This window comes from Pipra filicauda, unplaced genomic scaffold, assembly GCF_003945595.2.
Source record: "Pipra filicauda isolate LSUMZ 115617 unplaced genomic scaffold, ASM394559v2 scaffold47_size6085603_pilon, whole genome shotgun sequence".
NCBI lineage: Eukaryota > Metazoa > Chordata > Aves > Passeriformes > Pipridae > Pipra > Pipra filicauda.
Window position 1 is genome coordinate 4,773,205 of NW_024104620.1, and position 24,006 is coordinate 4,797,210.

Here is a 24,006-nt window from a genome sequence, read left to right on the forward strand (position 1 = left end):
GAAGAACCAGTGAAACTACTTACAGAACATTTCCTTGTCTGTTGAAGATAAAGAGTAGGGAGGGTTGGCAGGAGTTTTTAATTTGTTTGTTTATTTTTGATGTGGTTTTGTTTTGATTTTTAAATAACACAAACATAAGGCAACTGAATTATTTTGAACAAAGCAAGACAGATGTTGCAGGTTGTTGGTTACGACACTGCAGCTCTAAACCCACAAATAGTGTTAATTTATAGCCAATATTCCACACTTCCCTGCCAGGGTTTTATCATCACTGTGTTAAAGTTAAGGCAAGTACTCAACAAAGCAACCCAAAAATAATGTTCTCCTAGGAAAACACTTGTCAATCCAATTATGCCTCAGTTTCCTTTTCAGTGATATTTACAATCCGTGTCTCTCATCCCTCTGGTTGCCCTTGTATTTTTAAAACCATCCATTTCCATGTTTATATGGAATCTTTTGAAGCTCAGAGAAGTGTTTTTTCCCATCTTCAAGTACACAGCTCATACAGATAAACAGGGGCACCTCTGTGCATTTGCCAAACTGACCAAAATGACCTGGAGGGGTTTATTCTGGTCATTTCCTCCCATGCCTCCAATTCCCATTTGAATCCAGATCTTAAAAGGATAAAGAGTGATATCTATTGGTGAGAAGAGTGACCAGGAGAAGAAAAAGGAATAGTCAAAATCTATTATTTCACTGATGTCAGCTTGGAACAATGACCTCCCACACTGAAATGATTGAAGTGTGTCTTGCCACCATTGTCTGCATGGACTGCTTTGACTTTCTCATTTCTGAGCTGATAAGAGATTTTTGTGCAGCCTTTTAAGTGACACCTCACATTTCACATTCAAATTAAAGCTTTTGAACAGGCAAACGATGCTTTGGTCGGGAGCAGTAAACTATAGGAATTCATTTCACATCAATCTCTGCTTGAACAGGTTGTGCCACGCACCTGGGTGTGCACTGGCTGACCTTCACACCTCACCCCTGCTCCCAGAAACTGGGGAGAAAGCAGCTCTGAGATCAAACAATACTCCTTTGGTAGCAAACCTGGCTCTGCTGAACAACTGTGCCCTGAGCTGGCTCACTCCCTCCCTGCTGCTCACCTCCCTGCAAACCTTTCACATCCCACAGAACTCGCAGGAGAAGCCTGCTCTGAAGTGTTTACTGGGATGGTTTCTGACAAGCCCCAAAAAAGCACATTATGTGCTGCTAACCCACTGTTACACAATTTCACAGGGAGCTCGGGGTTGGGGGTGAGAGCTGCTGGGAACTGGAGAGACACAGCAGAGCTGCTCTGCAACAGAGGGGCTCCTGTTGCTCTCTCAGCTCAAAATTCAATACTTTGTGGGTTTTTTCCTTACTAACTCTTCACAATAGTAGCTGGATGGTTGGTCAGCATAAACAGAGCTGTGGTTTTACTGCTTTGGTATTGCTGTGGGGATTTGTGTTGCTGCACCACGCAGAGAAAACACCAAACTGGCATTCTGTTGTTCTGGTTACAGTCAAGATATAAAGACACAGCAACCAGGTCACAAAGGGGAAGGTGATGGCAAGATGAGAATAGGGGTCTGATTAGAAAACCAAGTATTTTTGTGACAAAATGTATTTGTGGTTCTTCCCTGGCTATTTTCTACAATGCTATGACAAGGCTGTATTGTGGTAACAGGACATGAAATAATCCTTTTTCTGGTGGCTCCTGTGTGTTACAGGCTCCCTGGCACCCAGAGCCCCTGGCAGATCTTACTCTCCAAGAAACTTAATTTCCCAGTGTATATTTCTGGTTCCTTCTTGGAAAGGGTACACAAGGATTCAGCATTCCAACATCACCTTCCCCACAGGGAAATCACAAGGACTTACCTCCACAGTGAAGCATCCCAGTGTTTTTTGTCACTTCTAGGTCTGCCAGGCTAAATTTCAGCTGTCAGCATGCAGTGGGTCACTCTCTGCTTGAGATCTGAGGTAGGCAAGCAGTTTGCTCCTCTGTCAGACCTTCCAGAACCAGCCCTTTGAGGTATCCCAATGCATTTTTATGCTGCTCTAAAAACTGCCCCATTAATGTTCTTCTCTGAGGAAGAACCACAGCAGGGCTGGAGCTGCCTCAGAACGATGGGGGTAAAATGCTGGGCTTGGGCAGTGGCTTCAGGTGTTCTTTATTTTAATATCCTGTGCATTAGGGTTTTTTTTTTTAATCAATATGCACACTTCTAAAAGTCAGGCTGTCTCAATGACATCATGCAGATTCGCCTTTTTTTTTTTTTTTTTTTTTGCACAGTTTTTGGATCCTCACACATCCCAAGCTCCAGCATTTCATCAAGGAGACATGTCTGCAGGCAGTGTGACAGCTGCTGCCTGGCTCCTGGAGCCTGCCACGCTTTATTTGGGTCACACAGAGGATCTTTGCTTCCCCTTGAAGCAGGTAAAATGTCTGCTCAGCTCTGAGGGGGGGGGATTGCGCCACTAAAGCAAAGCTGGTTTCCAAGGGAAATTGGGAATTGAGAACTTCCCCCAGCACGTTTCCAATCACCTGCAGGCCTGAGGGAGGGGAAGGTGAATTCGGCCCTCAGTGGGCACCACTGGGACTTCACTGATCCTAATGTGGTGTCATAGTTTGAAATTGGCCCCCCTGAGAGGCCGGGGGGGTGACTGGGTGCCAGGGCAGTGTTCCCTGGAGGGCTAATCACCGTCCATGTTGTTCACTTCTGCTCAAAATCAGAGAGGCAGGCCCTGTGGCCAGGCCCTCGTCTTCTTCCTCCCCCCACCTTTGCAGCCAGGCTGCAGAGCAGGGCTGGTTTTCCCTCTCACTCTTTAGGGAGAGTGGATTTGAGGCTCAGCATTGAAGCAGAGCCAGGTGGATGGGCCAGAGGAGGCTCGATTGCTGGGGAGGAAATCCCAGGCAAAAACTGGAGACGGACTCCCAGAGAGAGAGAGAGGGGCCCGGAGGATGTCTCTGCCGTGAACTAAAACGCAGGACAGCCGAAAACCCGAGGAGAGATCAACATTCCAGGACGTGGACGCTTGATAAGCTGAACTACACTGCAGCAGCCTACGAACCCAGGTACGAGAGGGAGAAATCACCAGCAGCAGGAGAGCAAGGACTCAAAGCTATCTTCTTGGACTTTGTGAGGAGAGAAACTGCAACAAACAACGGGAACTTGGTGAGGGGGGAGCGTTCAGACCCAGAACACTCCCACAGCAAAAGACTGTGTTACGTATCAGCCTTGAAAAGCTGCTCCTGGACTAAAGGAGTTAAAAGGAGGGGCTTGAAAGGACTGACTGATAGAAATGTAATATATATATAGTTGCCTTTAGTTTGTATAGTATTTATTTGTGTAAATAAATGTATATACTTCCCCCTTCCCCTACAGAAGCCTCTGGTCTGAAAGTTTCTCTCCGGTGTTAGGATAACTGTGGGAAGGGGTGGGGGAAGCCTGGAAATTGGATTTTAGATTCCTAATGTGGCTCAAACTGCCACATGTGGGTCATCCCAGCCTGAGCAGGGAGTGCAGCCTCACCACATCCCACCCAGGGCAGCATCCTCACACAGGAACACTTCCCATGTCCAGTGGGAGATGGAATTACCTCCGTGTCACTGCCTTTGTGGAGGTAAAACTAGAGGAATAATGCAGCCTTCAGGCCACTTTCTAGTCATGGTGAAGTTTGCTTTCAAACTTTTGCAGGGGAGTTTTATGGTGATCACTGGTTCTGGTAATATTTCAACAGGAGAATGTTTTGCTCTGAAGATTCCATCAAGTTAGAAAAATCCCATTAAGAACTAAATCCAAGTTCTGTCTTATTTACAAGCAATTAGAATTAAATCAATACTAATAGTAGGTAACTGCTGGTGCTTACAAAGAATCAATACTACTAACTCAAGGAGCTCAATACTTCTGAAATATAATTATTATAGAGGAAAATATCGCTGAAGTTTCTTATCCAGAAAAAACCCTACATTGCAAAATCATTTTGGTGTGATGGAGTATCCAGAATAGCAGCTTCCCAAATAAAGCTTTCCTAAGCCTTGCTCTTCAGCTTGTGCTGTGATATGTGGGTGTCAGCTTGGTCTGCTCCTTGCTGTTCTGAGGGGTGCTAAGTTCCAAATATAATCAGGGCTTTCAGGGCTTTGGGTTGGGTTGAGCAAAAAGCTACAAACTATAAAAGCATCTACATCTTCATTTCGAGGCCCCACAGTGGGATGGACCTGCAAGTAAGGGCAGAATCCAGTAAAAGTGGTTGAGTTTGATATGTGACCTCTGCAAAGTTCCTCAGCCTTACAGGATAAGGACACAAACCCATAAACCACAGGCAGGGCAGGTGTTTGCTGAAACATTCACTGATGTCTCACTGGGAAGTTTGGTAGGACAAACCATTTTGTGAACCTCCTGCAAGTTTTGAGTCCCTAATAAGTGTGACCCAGTTTCTTATTCCACGACTGAACAATTTGCACAGCTCTAAATATAAAACTGTTGATAACATATCCGTGTTGGAGGCAAAGGGAGTTTGCTCCAGGAGCTGCACTGGGCAACATGTTGTGTCTTTCCAACCACACCACACAACCCTACTTATAAAAGATGAATCAGGCACGGCTTGTCTCCCTTTTTTCATACCCACACACAAATAAACATGAAAGCCCACGTTGAAATTATAAATATATTTGTGTTCTTTATAATCATGGCACTACACAGTGAAAATCATGTCATTTCGTTTTTTTCTTGAAGGAATCAGAACAGAACAAGACAGTATTGATCCAGAATATCCTCTCACTGTCCTACTTCATTCTGTGCCTGTGTGTTCTCAGGAATAACAATCCTAACACTGGAAGCAGTAAATGCATCGAATAAGCTGGAGAGCTAAGAGAGAGAAACACTCTCAGCCTGGTGTGACCTCAGCGTGGTGCCAACCCCAGGGCAAACTCTGTCAGCCAAAGGAGCAGCTCCAGAGGTGCCAGTGAAGTCAGACTGCCATGGGATCAGAGCCCCACACAGGGAACTGCTCTGAGCAGCCCCAAGGCAGTGCCCCCCTGGCACAAGCACTTGAAAGAGAGAAATGGTGATCTTGGGGTTCCAGGTGGTGACACTGAGGCACGGGCAGAGAGGGATTTGCTGAAGGTCCTCCAGCTGATCCCTGTGGGATGGGACAACACCCAGGAGTGCTGAGTCCTGGTGTCCCTCGTCAGCCCTGACCACACAGGGGGATTCCCTCCTACTGAGCAAGGCAGGGTTTTAATCAGTGTTTTCTTTTAAGAAATAATAGCATTTACAATAGTTAAACAAATGCTACTTTTTATCAGCTCTAATTATTTTATAATAGCATACAGTCCTTAGCTGCTTATTACTATGTTGGTCATTACTTCAAGCCCTCACAGCTACTCTAGAGAATAATTTAAATACACAGAGCTTTAAAAAAATATTTCCGTTACAAATATTTTAAAAATATACTTATCCTAAAAAGCTGTCCAGCACTATTCCAAAAATCTCTTGTAATAAATGTCTTTTTTAATTTTAACAAAAATATCTACCATCATATAGAAGAGCTCAAGTTTTGACAAATCTGTAGTACAGTCAGAAATATCTTGGGCCAGATTTCACTCTTGTTTATACAGTTACCAATTTGGATCCTGGTGTTCATTTCAGTTGGGTTATTCTGGTATAATCAGGAGCAGAATATAGCCCTTAGTGTTTTAAAATAACTAAATGGACTGGATACTGCAACAGTTACTGGTGCTGAGCACTACAGGGAGGGAAATCCTTTACTTCATTGCATCTAAAAATGCAAAAGGATGTTATATTTAGTATTTGTGCCATGACCAAAGAAGTGCCAGGCATCTGCAGTGGATGACTCAGACCCAGAATCATATTCACTTATAGAAAAAATTTTTTTTGGCTGAATGGTGCCTGCAACTGCTGTCATTAAATGGGGGATGGATGTCTGGGGAGAACCTTTGTAGGGAGAAAATGCCAACCTTCCTCTCATGCTTTCTGCAATTCTAGGAATCATCTTAATTGCATTTTGTCACTTGGAAAGCTGTGTGTGTTTAATAGAATCTCCCACTATTAGATCTAGGAAGGGACTGTTTGAAATTACTTCCATATTTTCCAGCTGAAACACTTCCACCCTTCCAGTCCTTTTCAAAGTGCATTTAGAACAAGATTTAAGTACTTATAAGAATCTGCATCTCATCAGGACAATCTGGAAACTGGGAACTTGTCTTTTAAAACACTGGAACACATTTTTTGCCTTTCCCCCCCCTTTATATTTCCAATCTTCAACACCGGAAGTTGTTGTTGTTTTTTTTTTTTTGCTTTTCCTCCCTTTTTCTTCCAATCCTCAAATTTAAATGCAGCGTTTGATTAAGGATCAAAAATTAACCAGGGCTGATTGCATCAGTGCAAGCAAAGCTGAGAGTCCCAACTCTGCCACTGCTGCCTGTGACCATCACTGATTAGAGGGATCCTCACACCCTGTGAGTTCATGTAAAGCTTTTACTCTGCTCCTTTTCCTCCTAGACTTTGGCTGATGATCTAACAACTTATAGACCAAGCAAATTTAAGGATATAGACTAAGTTCAGTCCTCATTGTCGTCTTCATCATCATCATCATCCTTGCTGGGAGCACACCTCTGGAAGCAGTGCACCAGGGTGGCCAGGAAGAAGCTGGACAGGATGGCAGCGATGGAGACGGCGACCCCGGAGAAGATGATGATGAAAAGGTCTGTCAGTGACAAACTGAACTTGCATTCACTGAAGCTGACCTCAGATAACTCGTTCAGGAAGATCCTCCTGTTCTCCACGGGCAGGGAGCACTGGATTTCGTGGAGACCTGCGAAGAAGAGGAGAGGGAAGCAAATCAGCGGAATAGCCACGAATCCTTCTGCTGCCCCAGGGCAGAGGCTGAACGGCTGAGGAAAAGTTTTAGGGTTAATTCTGGTTTGTGAATTTGTTCAATATTTAGGAAAAATTGGAACAAAACCTGTCACTGTCCCAAAGCCATTACGTAACCCCCTTGAGCAGCTCCTGGAAATGAAGTTATTTCGCCTCCAGGAGGTCAGGTGTGATCAAGGACCATGATTTGAGGGTTTAAAAAAGCAAATGTGAACCCTGGATGCATCTAAACCTGGAGGCCTGGAAGTAATTCCCAGCTACTCCATCTGAACACAAACTCTGACTCCCAAACAGGGTTAGCAGGGATACTGAAGTTCCCTTGGTGCCTTCTAAACATTACTTTTCCCCATGTAGTTCCAAAACTACAGTTGTTTTTCTGGTCAAAACAACAGTTTGGGTTTAATGGATGCTTGTTTGTCTGTGACCTGCTTCCACCTTTTCTCCCTGGCTGTCCTGAGGCCAGGCAGACTGGCAGATATTGTTCCTCCCTGCATTACTGGAGAATGCCTAAGGCTGGGCTCTTTGTAGTGAAGGCAAAACCCCCCAGATTTAAGAACTTGTGAGAATGCAGGTTGATCCTGGACAGTGAAAGCACACAGTTCACTGCATATGCCCAGCTCCTTCTTCATTCACAAGGGGGGAACATCAGGAGAGGGCATTAGCAGGGCTAGAATGGAACAAATCCTGAAGGGAGTTCAGTCTGTGGGGCTGTTGGCAGGACAGCTTTTGTCTTACTAGCAAGGATATGAATGTAAAGGGGAAATATAAAAATATAAGAATTGTGTGTTAATGACACAAGAACTGCTGCTGGGTTATTTGGTAACTTCCACTCTTTGCTGGTGATCCCAGGATGTTCTCCCTGGTTCTGGCTCTGTGTGCACACACAGGACAGGGCCTTTCCATCACACAGCTCTGCCATGGAACCATTCTGGCACTTTAAATAGGGAATGGTGATAAGATTTCCTCTGCATCTGTGAATCCCATTTTTCCTGTGGCTGGATAACTATGGCATGTGATGTCTTACTATTTATTAAACCTGGGCTCCTGGGGTTAGTGGTGCCAACCTGGCTGGTTGTCTGGATCCAACCCAGCCCAGCTGTTGTGTTGATTTGAAAAGGAGTTTTAGCTACTTCTACTATGGAACCAGTTATGACACTGACCTTGTAATGGTGATTGTATTAAATTTTGACCCCTAAAAGCCCTCCTGCATCTTTTACATTTGCCTAAAGTTCTGTTGCCTTCCCTCTCTCGTGCATCTCCCATTGACAAGGTATTGAGAGGAGGTGCCAGCAGAACAGGACATCAGTCAGAGTGCCCAGGGCTGACTGGTTTCCTCCAGGCAAAGCTGCCCAAACCCACAATGATTTTTCTCCGAGCCTGGAGTGCACTGGCCATGCACAACAGATGGTGAGGAAACTTGCTTTAGAGATCTCTGAAACCTCCTGTCGCTGGCACTGACCTGGAAGGTAGAGGAGGTACAACATCCTCTGAGAGTTGTGGAAATGTGAGCCTGCAAGGTTCATATTTATCATGTCTTGTACACAAGCTGATCCCCTGGAGCACTGAGTGAGCAGTGACTGCACTGCTGGCTGAGGAAGTTCATACCTGCACTCTCCAGCCTGGGACAGAGCTCCTTCTACAAACCTTCCTAGGAAAGAACTGACAGTTGTCCACCAAATCATATTTTCTTTTCAATAAGACTTGGGAGTAGCAGCTCTAGGGGTGAATGGGATTAACAGCACAAAGTGGGGATAAATGGATATCATTCCCTATTCAAAACCATGAAAAATGAGGGAGGAGAGAAAAGCCATAGCCTGGAATTCCAAGACCTGTGTCTTTTTAACCAGGTTTTAAAAACCAAACATTTTTCAATAAATAAATATAAAGCTGCCAGTTATCAAAGCACTTGCTGCTTTTGTGTAGAAAGAGCAAGAAAATGAATGTAACATGCTGCAAATTCACTTGAAGTTCCTTGCTAATAGGAGAGATCACTGCAGTGAAAGCCTGCACCAACTGAATATGGCACCTAAACAAATCCCATTTGACTTGTAGCAAGCACAAGAAAAGAAAAGTTTCTATTTAACAGTGTTCCTGTAAAAGAAACCACTAGAGCAGGTGCTGAGACCCCCTGAGAGCAGCTGAGCTGTGGTCACTGCAGGTTGAAAGGAACAGTGCACAGGGGACCACAAACAACTCTTATTTTTTCTATTTCTGACCCGCTGCAAAAGAACTTCTCTGCTGTCCTCACCTGCCAGCATTTGAGACACCTCTGTGCCGGAGTGGTGAGATGGAGTGTCAGGTCTAAGCTTCCATAGGGAGGGAAATAGAAAAAATATATTAAATATATTAAAAAGAGAGAGACAGAGCAAAAAAGACCCCAAAAGAAAACTGTTGTTCCAAGCAGTTCTGCACAGTGCAGCTCTTGCATCTAAGAAACTACTTACTCTGGTGGTGTTTCCCCAGGATCCCAGAAGGGAAATGAGCCCACTCAGCCACTCCCAGCAGGAGTTCTGCCACGGATCAAAGCTGAGCCTGTGGACTGTGAGCTCTGGTCCTCCTTCCCTGATGCTTTCACCTTCCCTCACTACACACAGAATGCAAACAGAAAGGAACCTGCAGCACGCCAAGGCACTCAGAGGGGATTTCTTGCTGTGAGAATCAGTTTACTGCGAGGATTTGGGGACTGATTATACAATAATGAGAAATAAAGAGGGTCGTCTCCGTGTAGCCGTGGGGACTGGAATCTAGGTCATGTTCTCAAACCAAATAGGTGAGATGGGAATTTACTACTTGTTTTGTCGTGTGACACCACGACAGGCTCAGGTTTTTACAGAATTCTTTGGCATTGGGAACAACAGATGCCAAGAGGTGAAGTACAGGGGCCAGTGAGAGCCTTTGCTCGCTGCCAGCTGTAGCTTCAGCTACTCTGTGTGTGCACCATCTTTTCAAGACAACAGGAATAAAACTGCCCTCTCCTATTCACACCCAGGGCTGGTAAAACAGAGCTGGGAGCAGCCTGGAAGGGCTGCAGAGCTGGGTGGAAGCACAGGGAGTGACCCAGGGAGGGGAAGGACCGTGGATTAGTCCCTCCTGGGGGGTGAATGTTTCTGTTTGCTGAGTCGTGACACTCTTGACAAACCCAGCACAGTAACAGAAGCTTTGCTTTGGACTCCCAGGGGAATTTGGAACAGACTGTTGGTTTGGAGCAGCAGGAAGACTGGCAGCTCTGTGGCTGGTGGAACAAGGAATTCCTCCTCCCAGGGTTAAGGCAGTGGTTGCTGCACCTCAGCTTCCAGCTGCTGACCTGAAAACTTCACGACCTCCAGGTCACACAGGTCTGCTAAAGGTGACAGACAAACAAAACCATTTCATCTGCCTCCTCCACAGCAATGTGGTACTTGCTCTACATTATGTACAAGTAGGTTTTCCTTCTGCATAAGAATCCAGAGTGTGTGGAGAACTGATGGGCTGTTCCCCACCTGTCCTACTGCATTGGTGCCCAGCAATAGAGCCAATTTTTTTCCTTCCTTGGGCAGGAATTAATTCCAGGTCATCATCATACACCCTCTGCATGAACAGTGATCAGTGTTAATTAGAGAGTGTAGGTTTTTTCCTCTGTGTGATTCTGTTGCACATAAAAGTCACCTGTCCCCTCACACAACACTTCTGGAGGACAGGAGATGCCATTTAACCTCGGTGCTCTGCTTTCCCACACTGTAACTAGAATGGAATTAATTTTTATATCTTGTTTGGGGGGTGGGTTTTTGTATTTTTTGTTTGTTTGTTTGTTTTAATCTATTTATTCTGCAGAACCTATTTATTCTTTTAAAAAACCAGCCAGGCTTCTTGTAAAGGGCATCTCTTGATATTTAGTGCTTGGCTGCAGCAAGAAAGCCTTTGATGACATTTATATATATCTACCTCATTGCTCCCACAACATATTCAAGGAGTTGCTTCTCCATACCAAACAAAACTGTAAATGAAATAACAAGTGTGAGGGTGCTATAAATACCCAGCTCGTGTTATTTTGGTCAGGGCCATCCCATTATCTGTAATAACTCCAGCTGTCCCAAGGACAATGTCACACACTCTGTATCCTTCTGCTCTGTCATCTGAAGGAGCAGATGCATTTCACTGGCAAGCTGTAAATGCACTGATTGCTTTGAAGTCCCCAGTCAAGGGACAGGTGTTGGATTCTAGACAGGCTTGTCTTAACACTGAAAAAATAAGGATGAAAATGCAGGTCTGTACCCTGAGGAATAGATTGGCTCGGTAACATGGGAAGTGTGAAAAGGCTGGAATTCCAGAACCATAATATTAAAAAGAGTGGCTTGTTTTTAAAAAGAAAAAAAAAATACATGTGTCTTTTTATAAAGAAGTGATGCAGGAGGGTCCCAGGGGGAGTTTATTTCAATGAAATTCCCTCACAGGTTTTAGAACAACATGACTTTGAGATGCCTCATGTTAGAGCAGTGCAACCCCACTAAGTCAGGCACTTAAACCCTACAATGGATCCCATGCAATTAGGCTGCTGCTGGATCCCAAGGAACACTGTGCTTTTGTTTCTGGGCCAGGCACAGGTTCACTCAGCTGAAATCCTTCCCCTAGAAAACAGAGGCAGCCCCAAACCAGTCTGCGTGCAAGCCATTAATAATTCCCTTGTAAATGAACGAAACCAGGCTGACAGTGCTGCAGTGCCCCAGAGCTGCCACTTCCCAGCTCAAAAAAGCCCAGGAAAACCCAGCTCCCACATTCCACTGGCATTCCTTCTGCTGGGGCTCTGTGGCCACGTTTCTCACAGGGACTGTGTGATCAGGAGTTTTCAAACCATCGAGGGCACTGCCATTGCCTTCTCCTGGCTCTGCCCCGGGTTTTCCCTGACTGATGCACTATTGTACAGTGAGTTTTGGGTTATATTCCTCCAGCTACAGACAAGCACCAAGAGGTATCACTTGCTCTGGATCTGTTTTGAAGGGTTCCTCGTGTCTTTCCATCTCTGCTCATTTCTAATCCCTACAGCTTTTACTGCAGAACTTTTGGAACTCGTTAGCACTTCAGTGTCCTGGTCTGTCTGTTATTTCCCAGCTATAATTTTGGATGCTGAATTAAAATAAAAATAAATAAATAAATAAAAAAAAATAAAAATAAAAGAAGCCTCAGTTCTGTTGGGTCTTTGTAAAGTTCACAAAAAACAGGTATGAGGAGAGAGTTTCCTACCACTCAGCCATGGGCAGCTGGGTAAGATAATGACAAACACTGGGATGTGCAGGAAATATGGCCAGAAAAACATCTGAAGCCATAAATTTTTAAGTGAGCTTCATGCACACGTGTTCATTACTATGTAAACAGTAAATATAAGAGCACTAGAGTAGGCTTTTTTGTTTGTTTTTTAAGTAAAATTGGTATTTGCCCCCTTGGGTGGAATTCAGCTGTTCCCTCGTGTTGCTGAATGCAGTTGACACAGATCTGAAATGTTTCGATGTGGCATTTTGTTTCTTGTGTGGTATTTTGCTCCCAGCTATAGTTGCTTTCGTCTACTTAAACACTGTCACTAATGGATTAGATTTATTAATAAGCAGTGAGAGAGGCAGTGCCTCTGCAGAGAGATGAAATTCCACTGGAAATAGCCCCAAGCAATCAGAACAGTAAGGCTTAAAAAAAAACTCGAAGCCTAGATTTAGGTCCCTAAATAAAGCTTTCATGGCCAAGTGCCCTGGAGACTCCCAGGACAACATCAGAGGGTACTTAGCAGTTTGTCTCAAAGCCTAAATATAAAGTTCAACATGAGGTGTTCACATCTGCAAATGCTGTCCTCACATCCTCAAATCTGTGAAAGATGGAAGTGCTCCAGACAACCTTAGGGTGAGGGAAACAAAGTGAAAAGCCAGTGTCAGATTGTTTTACTGAAAAAGACTGGAAGATCAAATAATATATTTATACATGTGTATATATAGAAACAGATTTGATGTGCTTGTTAAGGAATATAATTTCTGTTAGGAGTTTCTGCTTAAACAGAATAAAAGCTGCTGAATGTGTGAAATGTCTTAAGGCTTTTAATTCCCTTGCAAAAGCACAGATATTCTGCTCTGTTCTGTTCTGGGGATGTGCTACCATGTGCATGATACTGGGGGAGAAGTGATGGCTGGAATGGACAGAACAGCCTGTCCTTTCTAGCTGAAGCTTGCTCAGGTTCTATATTAGTACATGAAGTTAAGGCAGCCTTCTCTCCCTAGCAGATGAATAAATAAGGACTAATGAAGACTGAAAAGTCAAGAGGATTGTAAAATCCTCACTTATTTCGCTGGTTGTTAGAAGGTTAAACAAAACCTGTCCTCTCCTGTGATTATGGTGCTTTGTTTTGAAGACAATGTTTAACATTTTCAGTGAGCCCAGGGCTACTATAATGGCCTGGACTAGTGAAATAAGACATTATTTAGTTTATAGAATAAGTTTAGTAATAGATTTTAGATTGGAATGAGATGATAGAAGGAGTCTAAGAAGGAAGAGACGGACACCTCATGGCCTGGTCTTTCCAAACAGCCTCACAAAAATCATCCCATTCTTCTGGGTCTGGAAAGGTCTAGAGAGTCAATCCTAGGAGGAGCAGCTGAGGGAGCTGGGGGGGCTCAGCCTGGAGCAAAGGAGGCTCAGGGGGGACCTTCTGGCTCTGCAACCCCCTGACAAGAGGGGGGAGCGGGGGGGGGTCGGGCTCTGCTCCCAGGGAACAAGGGCCAGGAGGAGAGGGAACGGCCTCAGGCTGTGCCAGGGGAGGCTCAGGTGGGACATCAGGAGGAATTTCCTCCTGGAAAGGGTGGGCAGGCCCTGGCAGGGGCTGCCCAGGGAGGTTTGGAGTGCCCAGCCCTGGAGGTGTCCAGGGAAGGCCTGGCCATGGCCCTCAGTGCTCTGGGCTGGGGACAAGGTGGGCATCGGTCACAGGGGGGATCTGATGATTTTGGAGGTGTTTTCCAACCTCAGCTGTGATTCTATTTTATGATTCACTTCTGAATCTCTCTTTTAGGACTGCATTTTGTCTGAGTTTCTTATTCCAGAAGCTGCTCACAGTCTCCTTGTCACCTGCTCTTGCTTTTCCCCTACCCATCCTCTCACTGCCATCCTTCTCTCCTGTTCTTTTGCACAGACAGCCTTTACCTGGAAATATGCCACTTTTCCAGAATTTACCTGTCCATCCCTATGGAGGGGATCTTGAAAGCTACAGAAGCCTTGAAAGTAGCTAAACAGCTTCTGTGTCAGCACTGGCACTAAAACCCTCTTAGAGTTTTAAAATTTAAAAATTTAAGTTTTAAATTTTAATTTAAAAATTTAAATTTAAGTTTTAAAATTTAAAAATGTGTAGCCTCGTGCCCACAATTTTGCTAAGCAGAGCAACATTTGACCAAAATGAGCACCAGTCCTCACCTAAACTTGTGCTACTTCAGTTTCAAGCATTCAGAACATCTGTTTCATTTATCACAGCATAATTCCATTTGGAATTCTGGCTCTGGCCAGTTCTGAATGAGTTTTTTGAGTCTTCCTGGAAATACCAGTGTTTAAAAAAGCTCAGTCTAAACCTTCCTAAAAGTCTTTCCAATGCTGTTTTCATAGAGGGCAGCAAAATTTGTAATTCTTGCAGTGGGTAGTGGGGAACTTAAATAAGTAATTAAATAATTTAAGTAATCCCAGAAACTTTACACAACTTCCCGAAGATACTGAGAGGAGGAAAAAAATAAAAAGCAAAACAAGGGCAAGATGACAGAAAGGAGACACTGCAGTCACACTCCAAGGAATACTTAAGCTCTAATTAAAAGTAATGTTAAAAATGCATTAGTCATTAGCAACCAAGGTCACAGGCCCTGCTGCCCAAAGCATGTTCAGTAAAAATCAGCAACAGGGACCTCTGCAAAGCCCTTGATGTGGCCATTGCTGACGACTCTTATTTCTCTGTTCCAGGCATTTTATCTGAGTCCAGTCCCTCCACCGAGGTGGGATCCTCAGAGGGGTTCAACAAATGCCTTTTGCACTAATTTTAAACAGTGTTTTCCACCAAAAATTTATTCCATCAAAGCCCTTTGCATTGAGCTGCTGAAAGGGAAGGTTCAAAGCCCTCAATTCTGTGGGTCTCACTCACACCTTTGGCTGGATGAGCCCTGAGTTTCAAGCAGTATAAACTAAAAGAAGTAGGTTAAGAGATGAAGCAAAAGATAAGCCAAGATAAATGTGATGCACAACAAGCTCTGAAAGCAGGAGAAAGCTCAGCCAGACATGATAAATGGCTGAGTGTATCTTCATAGACCAATTTAGGCATTTTTTTGGTCATGATGTTTTTTGTTCCGTGATTTTTTTTCATGCTCCCACGGAGTAAAACCTTCCATGAAAGTTTTCACACCTGTTTTTGGAGGGACAGAGATCTTACAGCAACTTTTCTCTTTCCAAAATAAATAATCCAGTACTCTTAATATCCCTACTCCTCTGGATGGGAAGCCTTTACTGTGACTCATTGGCCACCATGTGCCATTCAGGTATAACAAATATGTATATAGCCAAACATCCTTCTACAGAAAATCTTTATAAGTGTCATACTTAAACATTGGGACCCATAATGAGCACTTTTGCCTTCTCTAGGAAAAAGAACTATTCTATTTTCTCCACTTATCACCATCCCACTGATCTTCACAGTTCCTTTGTCTACTTTGCACTACGCTCACTAATTTGCTTTTAATCAATTACTAATCAGATCAGAGGGGAAAACTGTAGTTCGATTTTGGAGCTCGATGAAAATGCTGGTTGAATATCTCTCTGCAGGTAAAAGAATATGTTTGCTGTTTTAAAGTGCTAAGTTTAACAACAAAACTTTTAGTGCAGTTCCTTTCATAAATCTGCCATGGGAGAGTGGAGCGTTCACCTAATGCCAGTTAAGCCTTTATTTAAAAATCAGGTTAGATGAATAAATGCTGGGATCTGTAAAATGATTCAAATCCCAGCTGTTTGTGTGAAGTGATGAGTGAGATGAGCAGCTGGGCAGAGCCTTCCCAGCCTTCCCAGCCTTCCCAGCCTTCCCAGCTCTCCCAGCCAGCTGGGCACACAGGTCAGCACAAGTTAGAACTTTACAAGCTCTTTCTGGTAACGTGCCAGGAAGAAAATGGACCTGGCTTCTGCCAAACTAATGAGGTGCAGTTTGGCTTTTGCTCAGACCACCTGAGTCCTCTGGGGACCTTAATTACACAGGGACCTTAATTACACAGGGACCTTAATTACACAGGGAGAGCTTCAGGAGCAGTTACAGAGATTTCAGTTCACAGGGACAGAACTCCTGTTTTTATATCAAGAGGGTGTTTTGCACAAACCCAGGGCAGCTGGGGCTGACCATCCCCTGCAGTGCTGAAGGGAAAGGTGGAGCAGTGGCTTAGTGAACAGTTCATAGTTACTGAGTGACTTCCCTCAGATGGGGCACATTAAACTATTTGAAGTGTCCTTCTCCCAGCCCTGTGTTCAGCCCATGCAATGCAAACCCACGAGCTGCTGCAGAGTTCCAAAGCAGAAGTTTGTTTGCAGCCAAGCTCTTTTCTTGGGCCCTGAAAATGCATCTCTCTCTTTTCCTTATTCTGTATTTCCAGACCTAAAGCCTGCTGCCCTACTTATCTTTGTGTGTTTGCTGCAATAATCCTTCTGTCTCCAGCCTCACAGCACTATCAGGAGGAGCCAGAGGGTCTGAATGCTGAATCTTCAGTGAGTTGCTCTTTCCACTCCTCCCAGGAAAAGCCAGGATGGCTTTGGATAAGTATAACCAGACAAGTAACACTAATTTAATCAGTTCCTAATGGGTATCGTGTCGTGACATCATTAAAAACTGGAAACTGGATGTAAAATGCAATCAAATCATAATTCCAGTAATTTAACTCTGACTTTCCAAAAGTTGTTTTGCAAGGCACTCAACTGTGGCCATGTATTTTCAAATGTCACTGAGACAGTCTTTCCTTTTTGGGTTTAGTTTTGCCCTCACCTTTGTGAAGAATGTTTTGGTAGTTTATCAGAGGAGGCAGTCAGTGTTTTTGTGGCAGCAGCTCACAAGAAGCCCTGAAAACGCTGAGTGCACACGCTTTTCTGCATCCCTGCACATCTCCCCTGACATGGCTGGGTGCAAAGAGAGGGGGGACTCACTCCAGAGAACAACTGCAAATCCCTGGGGGACAGCTCTGATCAAACCAACCATTTGAATATTTGCTGCTTCCCTCCTTGTCTTCCCAAATCACATCTTACTTAAAGTTCGGCAGATCTGGACAAACTAGTGATTTTTTAGCTATTTGGCCAAAACACAACTGTGGCTGAGAGAAAACACTGTGGGAAAGCATCTCTGAGCTTGGAAGACCTTGGGGACACTGGCAATGCTATGGGAAAGCTCAGTCACTTGAGATTTCCAGATATAAGTTCAGATACACTTTAGAACACTGACAGGGCAGCAGAGAAAGAGGTGGGACAGACTCAGAATGAACAGACTCAGTCTGGATCAAGGGGAGCAACCTAGAAGTTCATTAAAAGCATGGGGAAAGAGAACTGATGTTTGAACTGAGCATTAGAGACAGGCAAATACTTGGGTCAAGTTAAACAAACTTTAGCTAAAGCATCAGGGAAGGTGGGAAAAGAGGCCCAGGTTTGGTGTAGAAAGAATCAAGATTGAAGTTTCACTGAGACAGAGAGGAAAAAACCCAACACTTTTTCCTCAAGTGACTCCTTCCTTAAAGCAGCTGCTTTACAGCTGAGAATATCTAGGGCAACCTGGATGAGTATATTTAAAAAATGCTACCCAAGGTCATGAGCATGGGAAGAACCTGAATAACTGACTACAGGCTCTGAGCATGTGGTGACAGGACAGGGGGCGACGGCGTCAAACTGGCAGAGAGGAGGTTTAGGGGGGATATTGGGAGAAAATCCTTCCCTGGGAGGGTGGGGGACCCTGGCACAGGTTGCCCAGAGAAGCTGTAGCTGCCCCATCCCTGGAAGTGTCCAAGGTCAGGTTGGACAGGGCTTGGAGCAACCTGGGCTGGTGGAAGGTGTCCCCTGTGCAGCCCTCCCGAGGTTTCCCTGCTCCCAGGGGGAGCTGCCTTCGGGCACCGCTCAGTGGCAGGAGTTTATGCCCTGGTGCTTGTTGGGAGACATGAACTGTGAGATGATCTCCTGCTAAAGCTGGATTAAGAGAGGCTTTGGGGTCTGGTGGGACATGTGGAGCACGACTCTGGATTCCCCAGACATGCCAGTCTTAATACTTTTATTTTTCCCTCTACGCTTTTCTAAAAATTCCTGGCTCAAATACCAGTTATATATCCTGCATTTGGGGGCATTCCAGAGCCATTTCAATTTACTTCTGATATTGGAAGCAGTGCTATTGTAATGAAAAGAGACAAAATCAAGCTACTGAAGAGTTTCAAACACAGAGTATCACAACAAAGATGGTCCTGTGCAGGGCCAGGAGTTGGACTCGATGATCCTTGTGAGTCCCTTCCAACTCAGCACATTCTGTGATTCTGGAATTCTGTGAAAATACTTCCAGGAAAGGGCTGTCAATCACACGGATGCAGAAAATGGGGATTTAACTCTTTTGTAGCAGCTTTATAGCTGATCAGTAAAACGAGAGAAAAATCAGTTTTCCTAGGGAGCTGGCACAGGATATGTAGCTGCTCAAAGGGCTTATTGTAGAAAATATATTTACCAGAGAGAAAATGAAGTCTGGAAGAGAACCAGCTCTGGGCTGAATGGATTTGAAAAGGCTCTTTCACTGCCTGTGTAATTTTAGTCCATAAATCAAAATTATTAGGGCTTAATTTTTAAAATTTTATTTCTTAACTGGGAGGAGGACCCGCTGCTAAAAAAGAAGCCACCATCAATTTAACGGGCTGGTTTGCTGAAAGCAAGCAATTAGAGCCCGAGCAAACTGCAGCGTGGGGCACTGCAGGCAGCACCCAGCCAGTCTGCCCGGGAACCCTCTGCCCTCCCACACACACAGACACAGGGACTGCGCTGAAAAGCCACCCAGCTTTACCTTTCTGGAGCTTGGAGGCATTGTCCTGGATCCAGCTGAAAAGACTGGCAAAGTCACAGTCACACACCCAGGGGTTGCCCTCCAGGCGAATAGTCCGCAGGGAGGGCAGCGCTTCCAGGGCTGCCACGTTTAGGCTCTGTAAGTTATTGTCATTCAGTTCTAACACTTGGAGCTGTTCCAGGTTCTCAAAAGCAGCCTCATCCACGTCCACCAGGTTATTGTTCCCCAGGCTCAGCTTTATCAGTTTCTCTGCTGATTTGAATGTCCCGGCATAAAGCTGCGTTAAATTATTGTAGCTTAAGTCTAAATACACCAGTTTGGTAGAGCTGCTAAAAGTGCCCTCTTCTAAAGAGGTGAGGGAGTTATTCCTGAAGTCCAAATAGACTAGATCTCCATAAAATATAAAGAAGTCAGCTGGTATCGCCTGGATGTTGTTATCAGCTATAAGAAGTTTCCGTACATCCAATGGAAAGGCATTAGGAACACTTGGGAGTCCTTGATCCCGGCAGTCTATGGTGTGGTAGTCCATACAGCTACAGGCAGCAGGGCAGAGATGACCCCCGGGGAGGAAAAGCAGGCAGGCAAAGGCAGCAAAAGGCAGGAGGCAGGAAGGGAAGCATGGCAACATCGTCAAGGCTCTGAGCGCGGGGATGAGCACCACTTCTAGGAGAAAGACATTTTGCTCAGCTGAGCAGGAGTGCCTGGTACTTGTGTGTGTGTGTGATTGTATCCAGGAGATCACATATCATCACAGATCCGATAGCAGCAGGCTGGGAGGGGGAGGGAGAGTGGCTGGAGGAGAGAGGGAGGGAGGGAGGCAAATGTGAGGATTTACACTGTCAGAATGTTGTGATGCTGTGCAGGGTGAGGAGAGCGATGATTGGGCACACGGAGGAGCTTTCAAAGGACTCCCTTGCTTTTGTGAGCTAAAAAAAGCCCAGAGCCTGTTTGCACATTTGCTGTATATTCCAGCAAACTGGAAATCACACCTGGTCCTGTGACTCTGACAGCAACAGCTTCTGCTCAAAAAGCCCTCCAGGTTAAAAACTCTGATGAGATCACTTACTGTGCTTCTTAGCAGGAGCCTGCACCAAGGTGACCAATACCTATGGAAATCCAAACAAAAGTCAGGCAGTATCCTGCATGCCTGCAAAGGACTGTTTTCCCTTTCATTTGTAAAGCAGGGAGCAGAGGAGCAGCAAGGGGGGGGAGCCCAAAGACAAGGAACACTGGCTTTGTGCTGTTTCTGGATGTTCTCAGCTGTTAGAGAATTCACCTAAATATGACTCAGTGTCCTTTAACCAAGAAGAATAACGGACTGCAGCACCAAGGAATATGGTCTCCAAAGTGAGAGGCTTTTTCCTTCCTGTTTTAATGACCCATAAAAGTGCAAATCGTGGATCAAATCTTCAGCTAGTTAAAACTGAACAGATTTTCTTCATTTTCAGGGGGCTGAAATACTTGACAGTCAATCTGCCTGTCTCCCATGGGACAGCAGAGATGATTTGGCAGCAAGGCATCTGTGTTTTCCTGACGTCCCCCAAACCCACACCCAGAAAGGCAAGTCCTCAGCCAGCTCCACACTTAATTTTTAACTCCATCCCTCCCTCCTTATGCTTGGTGTGTAAGCAGACAAACAGGACTGGAGTGCTGGGATTACACCTATGGAAGATTTTTCTGGGGACAGCTGGTATTTGGGTGTGGGCATCCTGAGGAATGGAGCATGAACTCCAACACCTTTGGAAAACTCATTCTTAGGGCAAAGAGAGGCCAGTAATCACAATTTAAGGTCAGATTTCATAACTGAATTCAGAATATCTTTCATCCAGGACAGGGTATGAAAATTTCCTTTTAAGACAGACTGTTCTCCAAGATACCTGTACCTGGTCTCAAATAATGAAAAGCAGCATCAGCCACCTCTCCTTCAGTATGCCCAGAGAAACACTGACCTGCTGGGAGGGAACGAAGAGGGAGCCAGACTGTTCTCAATAGCACCACTGACAGAAAAAGCAGAGATGGACGCAGATTAAAAACCATCTGAACACAAGGAAACATTTCTCTTACTCTGAGGGTGGTCAGGTTGTCCAGAGAGGTTGATATCCCCACAAAACCCAAGTGGGACAGCACTGGGCAAACCTGCTCTGACTCTGCTTGAGCAGGGGACTGGATGAGCTGATTCCAGAGGTCCCTTCCAACCTCAGCATTTCTCTGCTCTGCTGTCAGGAAACGAACGTGCCAGGAAGGTTTATGCCTTTGAACACCTCTCCCATATTTTACAACACACTTTGTTTCTAATTCATAGGTCTTTTGGCTAAAGAACCTTGAAGCAGCCTCTACATCCCTCCCATAAAGACATATCCTGCTCCAGGTGTCTTTCATGTCTTGAATTACTTTTAAAAAACCACCCAGAGAGAAATGAGCATAGCTGCCTCTATAAGTTACCAGGGCAAAGCCCAAATAAATTCCGGAGATGATTATTTAAAATATTTACCTTTAAATTAAGTGGAAGTTTGACAGGCTACCTCTGATTGAAAAAACCCAAACACGCAAAATAAGTCCTGTGGTCAGGATTCAATGAATCAGCATCAACAAGCAACTGCCACTGGTATTTCTCATGCAGAACTGGTGCTTTTAAAATTTTTAAGGTTGTATCTTGCAAACATCTTGCTGTAATCTACTGTTTTTCTGCCCCTAATTCAACTTGGGCTTTAGGTTAGAGATAAAAGTGTTTCTAACATGGTAAAGCAGAGCTGATTTGATGTCTTTAGTAATGTAACTTTATATGGAGAGTTCCAGCTCTCTTTTAAGAGAAGTTATCTATACACAGCACCGAGGGGTCCCTGTGGCTCCTCCTCTGCAGACCCCCCCTTTTTGTATCAGATGCACAGAATCAGGCTCTGACATTTCCATTTCCAAGATGCCTCAGTGTTATTTTGCTGCTTCACAGATGGGAGACTACAGACAATAAGGCACGATTTGTGAAAGATCCAACAATATGTTAGTGGCAGGGCTAAGAAGAGGATTCATCTTCCCTGAGAATTCCACCAGCCCTTGCTAAAACTCCCCCTCCTTTCTGCCAGGAACAGCCCTTCCTTTTGCTCAGCTGCTCCCCTGGATTCTTCCCCTGTTACCCCCTGAGAGCAGCAGCCCCTGAACCCTCGTTCTGCACACTCCCATTTGCAGGTTCTGCACGGAACCTGGGGAGCTTTCCTGTCTGTGAAGGGGTTGGCAGGGGATGAGGGATTACTCCCAGGCTCTGGATATTTTGGGATAGGTATCCCGGAGGTCTGTCAAGCCCCAGCCCTGCTCCCACAGCATCCAGGCAAGGAGGGTTTCACTGCCCACGTGTGCCAGCTCAGCTCTGCTGCACAAACCCCTCTGCAGAGCCTGCCATGCTCTGACACCCTTCTATGCTGACTCTGATTTCAGAGGCTTTCCTCCTGACCCATCTTTCTCTGTACAACGTTTCCCGTTTCATTTTGTCTGTGCAGCTTTTTTAGCTGATTTCTGTCCCTCAGCTGTTTCCTTCACAGCACAGAAATTCTGGATCTCTCCGAAGCTTCGCTGGCTCGTCAAACATTTCGTGCAGTTTTGACCAGCAGGAAGGAGGTTCTGCAAAGCTTTCTATCTAACGAGATATTAAAGCTTTACTTTTTAAAACCTCCTTTGCATCAGGCAGTGACAGTAACCTCTGCTGCTAAATCAGGGGTGTGGCCTGTGAGCTGCTGAGTGCACAGCACCCTCTGGTGCCCTCAGACACTGGTCACCCACAACTGCTCTGGTCCCTTCTGATGAACCATTAGCAAGTTTTACACACTCCTGCAGTTTATCTGCACTCTCAGGTTCCCTTTTCCCTCTCCCTATTAAAGAAAATAAATTATATAATCCAGATATAATCTTATGTGCTTCCACCAGCACTATGGTAAAACATCAAATTGCTCCAGTGAATAGTCTCAGAAATGAAGGTTTGTTTATAAATCTGTGCTTCTTCAGTGCTGCCAAGCAAAGCCCCACAGCTTTATCACCTGTTACCCAAAAATACTTGCAGCAGTAAATTTTAGTACATACAGGTTTGCAAAAGCACAAGCTTCCCAATTAGAAGTTGATGCCAAACAAAGAATCCCCAAATATCCTTCTCTCCATAGAGCTGGGATCCCACACTGATCAGATTTCGACTGTCAGCCCATTTATCCATAATCCTGGCTTCCAGGTTCCCCTAAAGGGACAGGATGGGTTTGAAAAACACCCTTGGTAACAATTCCATAATCAAAGAACTATAGAGAAAGAAAGCAAGGAAGCAAAACCAATTTCCCTCCATACCTCCCAGTAGCAGGGGTTGAATAAACAGAACAGAAGGCAGGCTTTGGACTAAAAACAATGATCTGGCTTTCCATTCTTTTAATTTTCTGTTCAGGATACTACTAGAAGAAACCTTGAAAATAAAAGCAAGTGTCAAACCACACTGGTCCTGAATCTTTAGTGTACTATCTGTACTATCTCATGCCAAGCAGTAGGAAAAGAAGAGGAAGAACACTCACTTCTGACAGAGTTTTCATGTTTCCCTTGGAAAATTCCACCACTCTGCGTAAAAGTGCTCAGAACTTCCCCAAATAATTTGAGTAATGGAAGAAAAAAGAAAGAGCAATCATTGTGCAGACACACGTGAAGGATTGGGACCTCAGCCAGTAAATCCTCCCTTACCAGAGACTCAGACTGAAAACTGTCCATCCTCATTCACTTTTTTTTTTCTTTTTAGCAGCTAATTGAGCATATTTTTCCATGAAGGAAGTCATTATTCCAGGCTCATGCTTCGTTGAGCTGAGGCACATGTCGTGGCTGCAGCACCAGGTGCACAGGAGGACTGTGAAGGGTTTTCCTGCTCATTATCAGACATTAACGTGTCCTGGGCACCAATGTTGGAGCCTGAGTGAGGAACAGTGTGTTAATCAATCCATCAGGCACTGAAACCCAGAGCTGAACAGCACCTCTGAACAGAAGTCCTGGTTTTATTCAGGTTTTACCATTTTGGCTTTAGCGTTTTTTTTTCTTTTGAGAAAAATCCTGCCCTGCTCTGACCAGGCAGGTTTTATGAAT

At 44.8% G+C, this 24,006-nt stretch overlaps 1 protein-coding gene across 1 annotated transcript; it reads right to left on the bottom strand.

Annotated features, from left to right (window-relative positions):
- Positions 1–4,631: 4,631 nt before the first annotated feature.
- Positions 4,632–19,713, bottom strand: LRRC38 (leucine rich repeat containing 38). The gene is made up of 2 exons (XM_027736419.2): positions 18,913–19,713; positions 4,632–6,819 (listed from the first exon to the last, which is right to left on the bottom strand). Exons 1-2 carry the CDS (start codon positions 19,538–19,540, stop codon positions 6,566–6,568), a joined length of 882 nt encoding a protein of 293 aa, XP_027592220.1. The 5' UTR covers positions 19,541–19,713; the 3' UTR covers positions 4,632–6,565.
- Between the last annotated feature and the right edge of the window lie 4,293 nt (positions 19,714–24,006).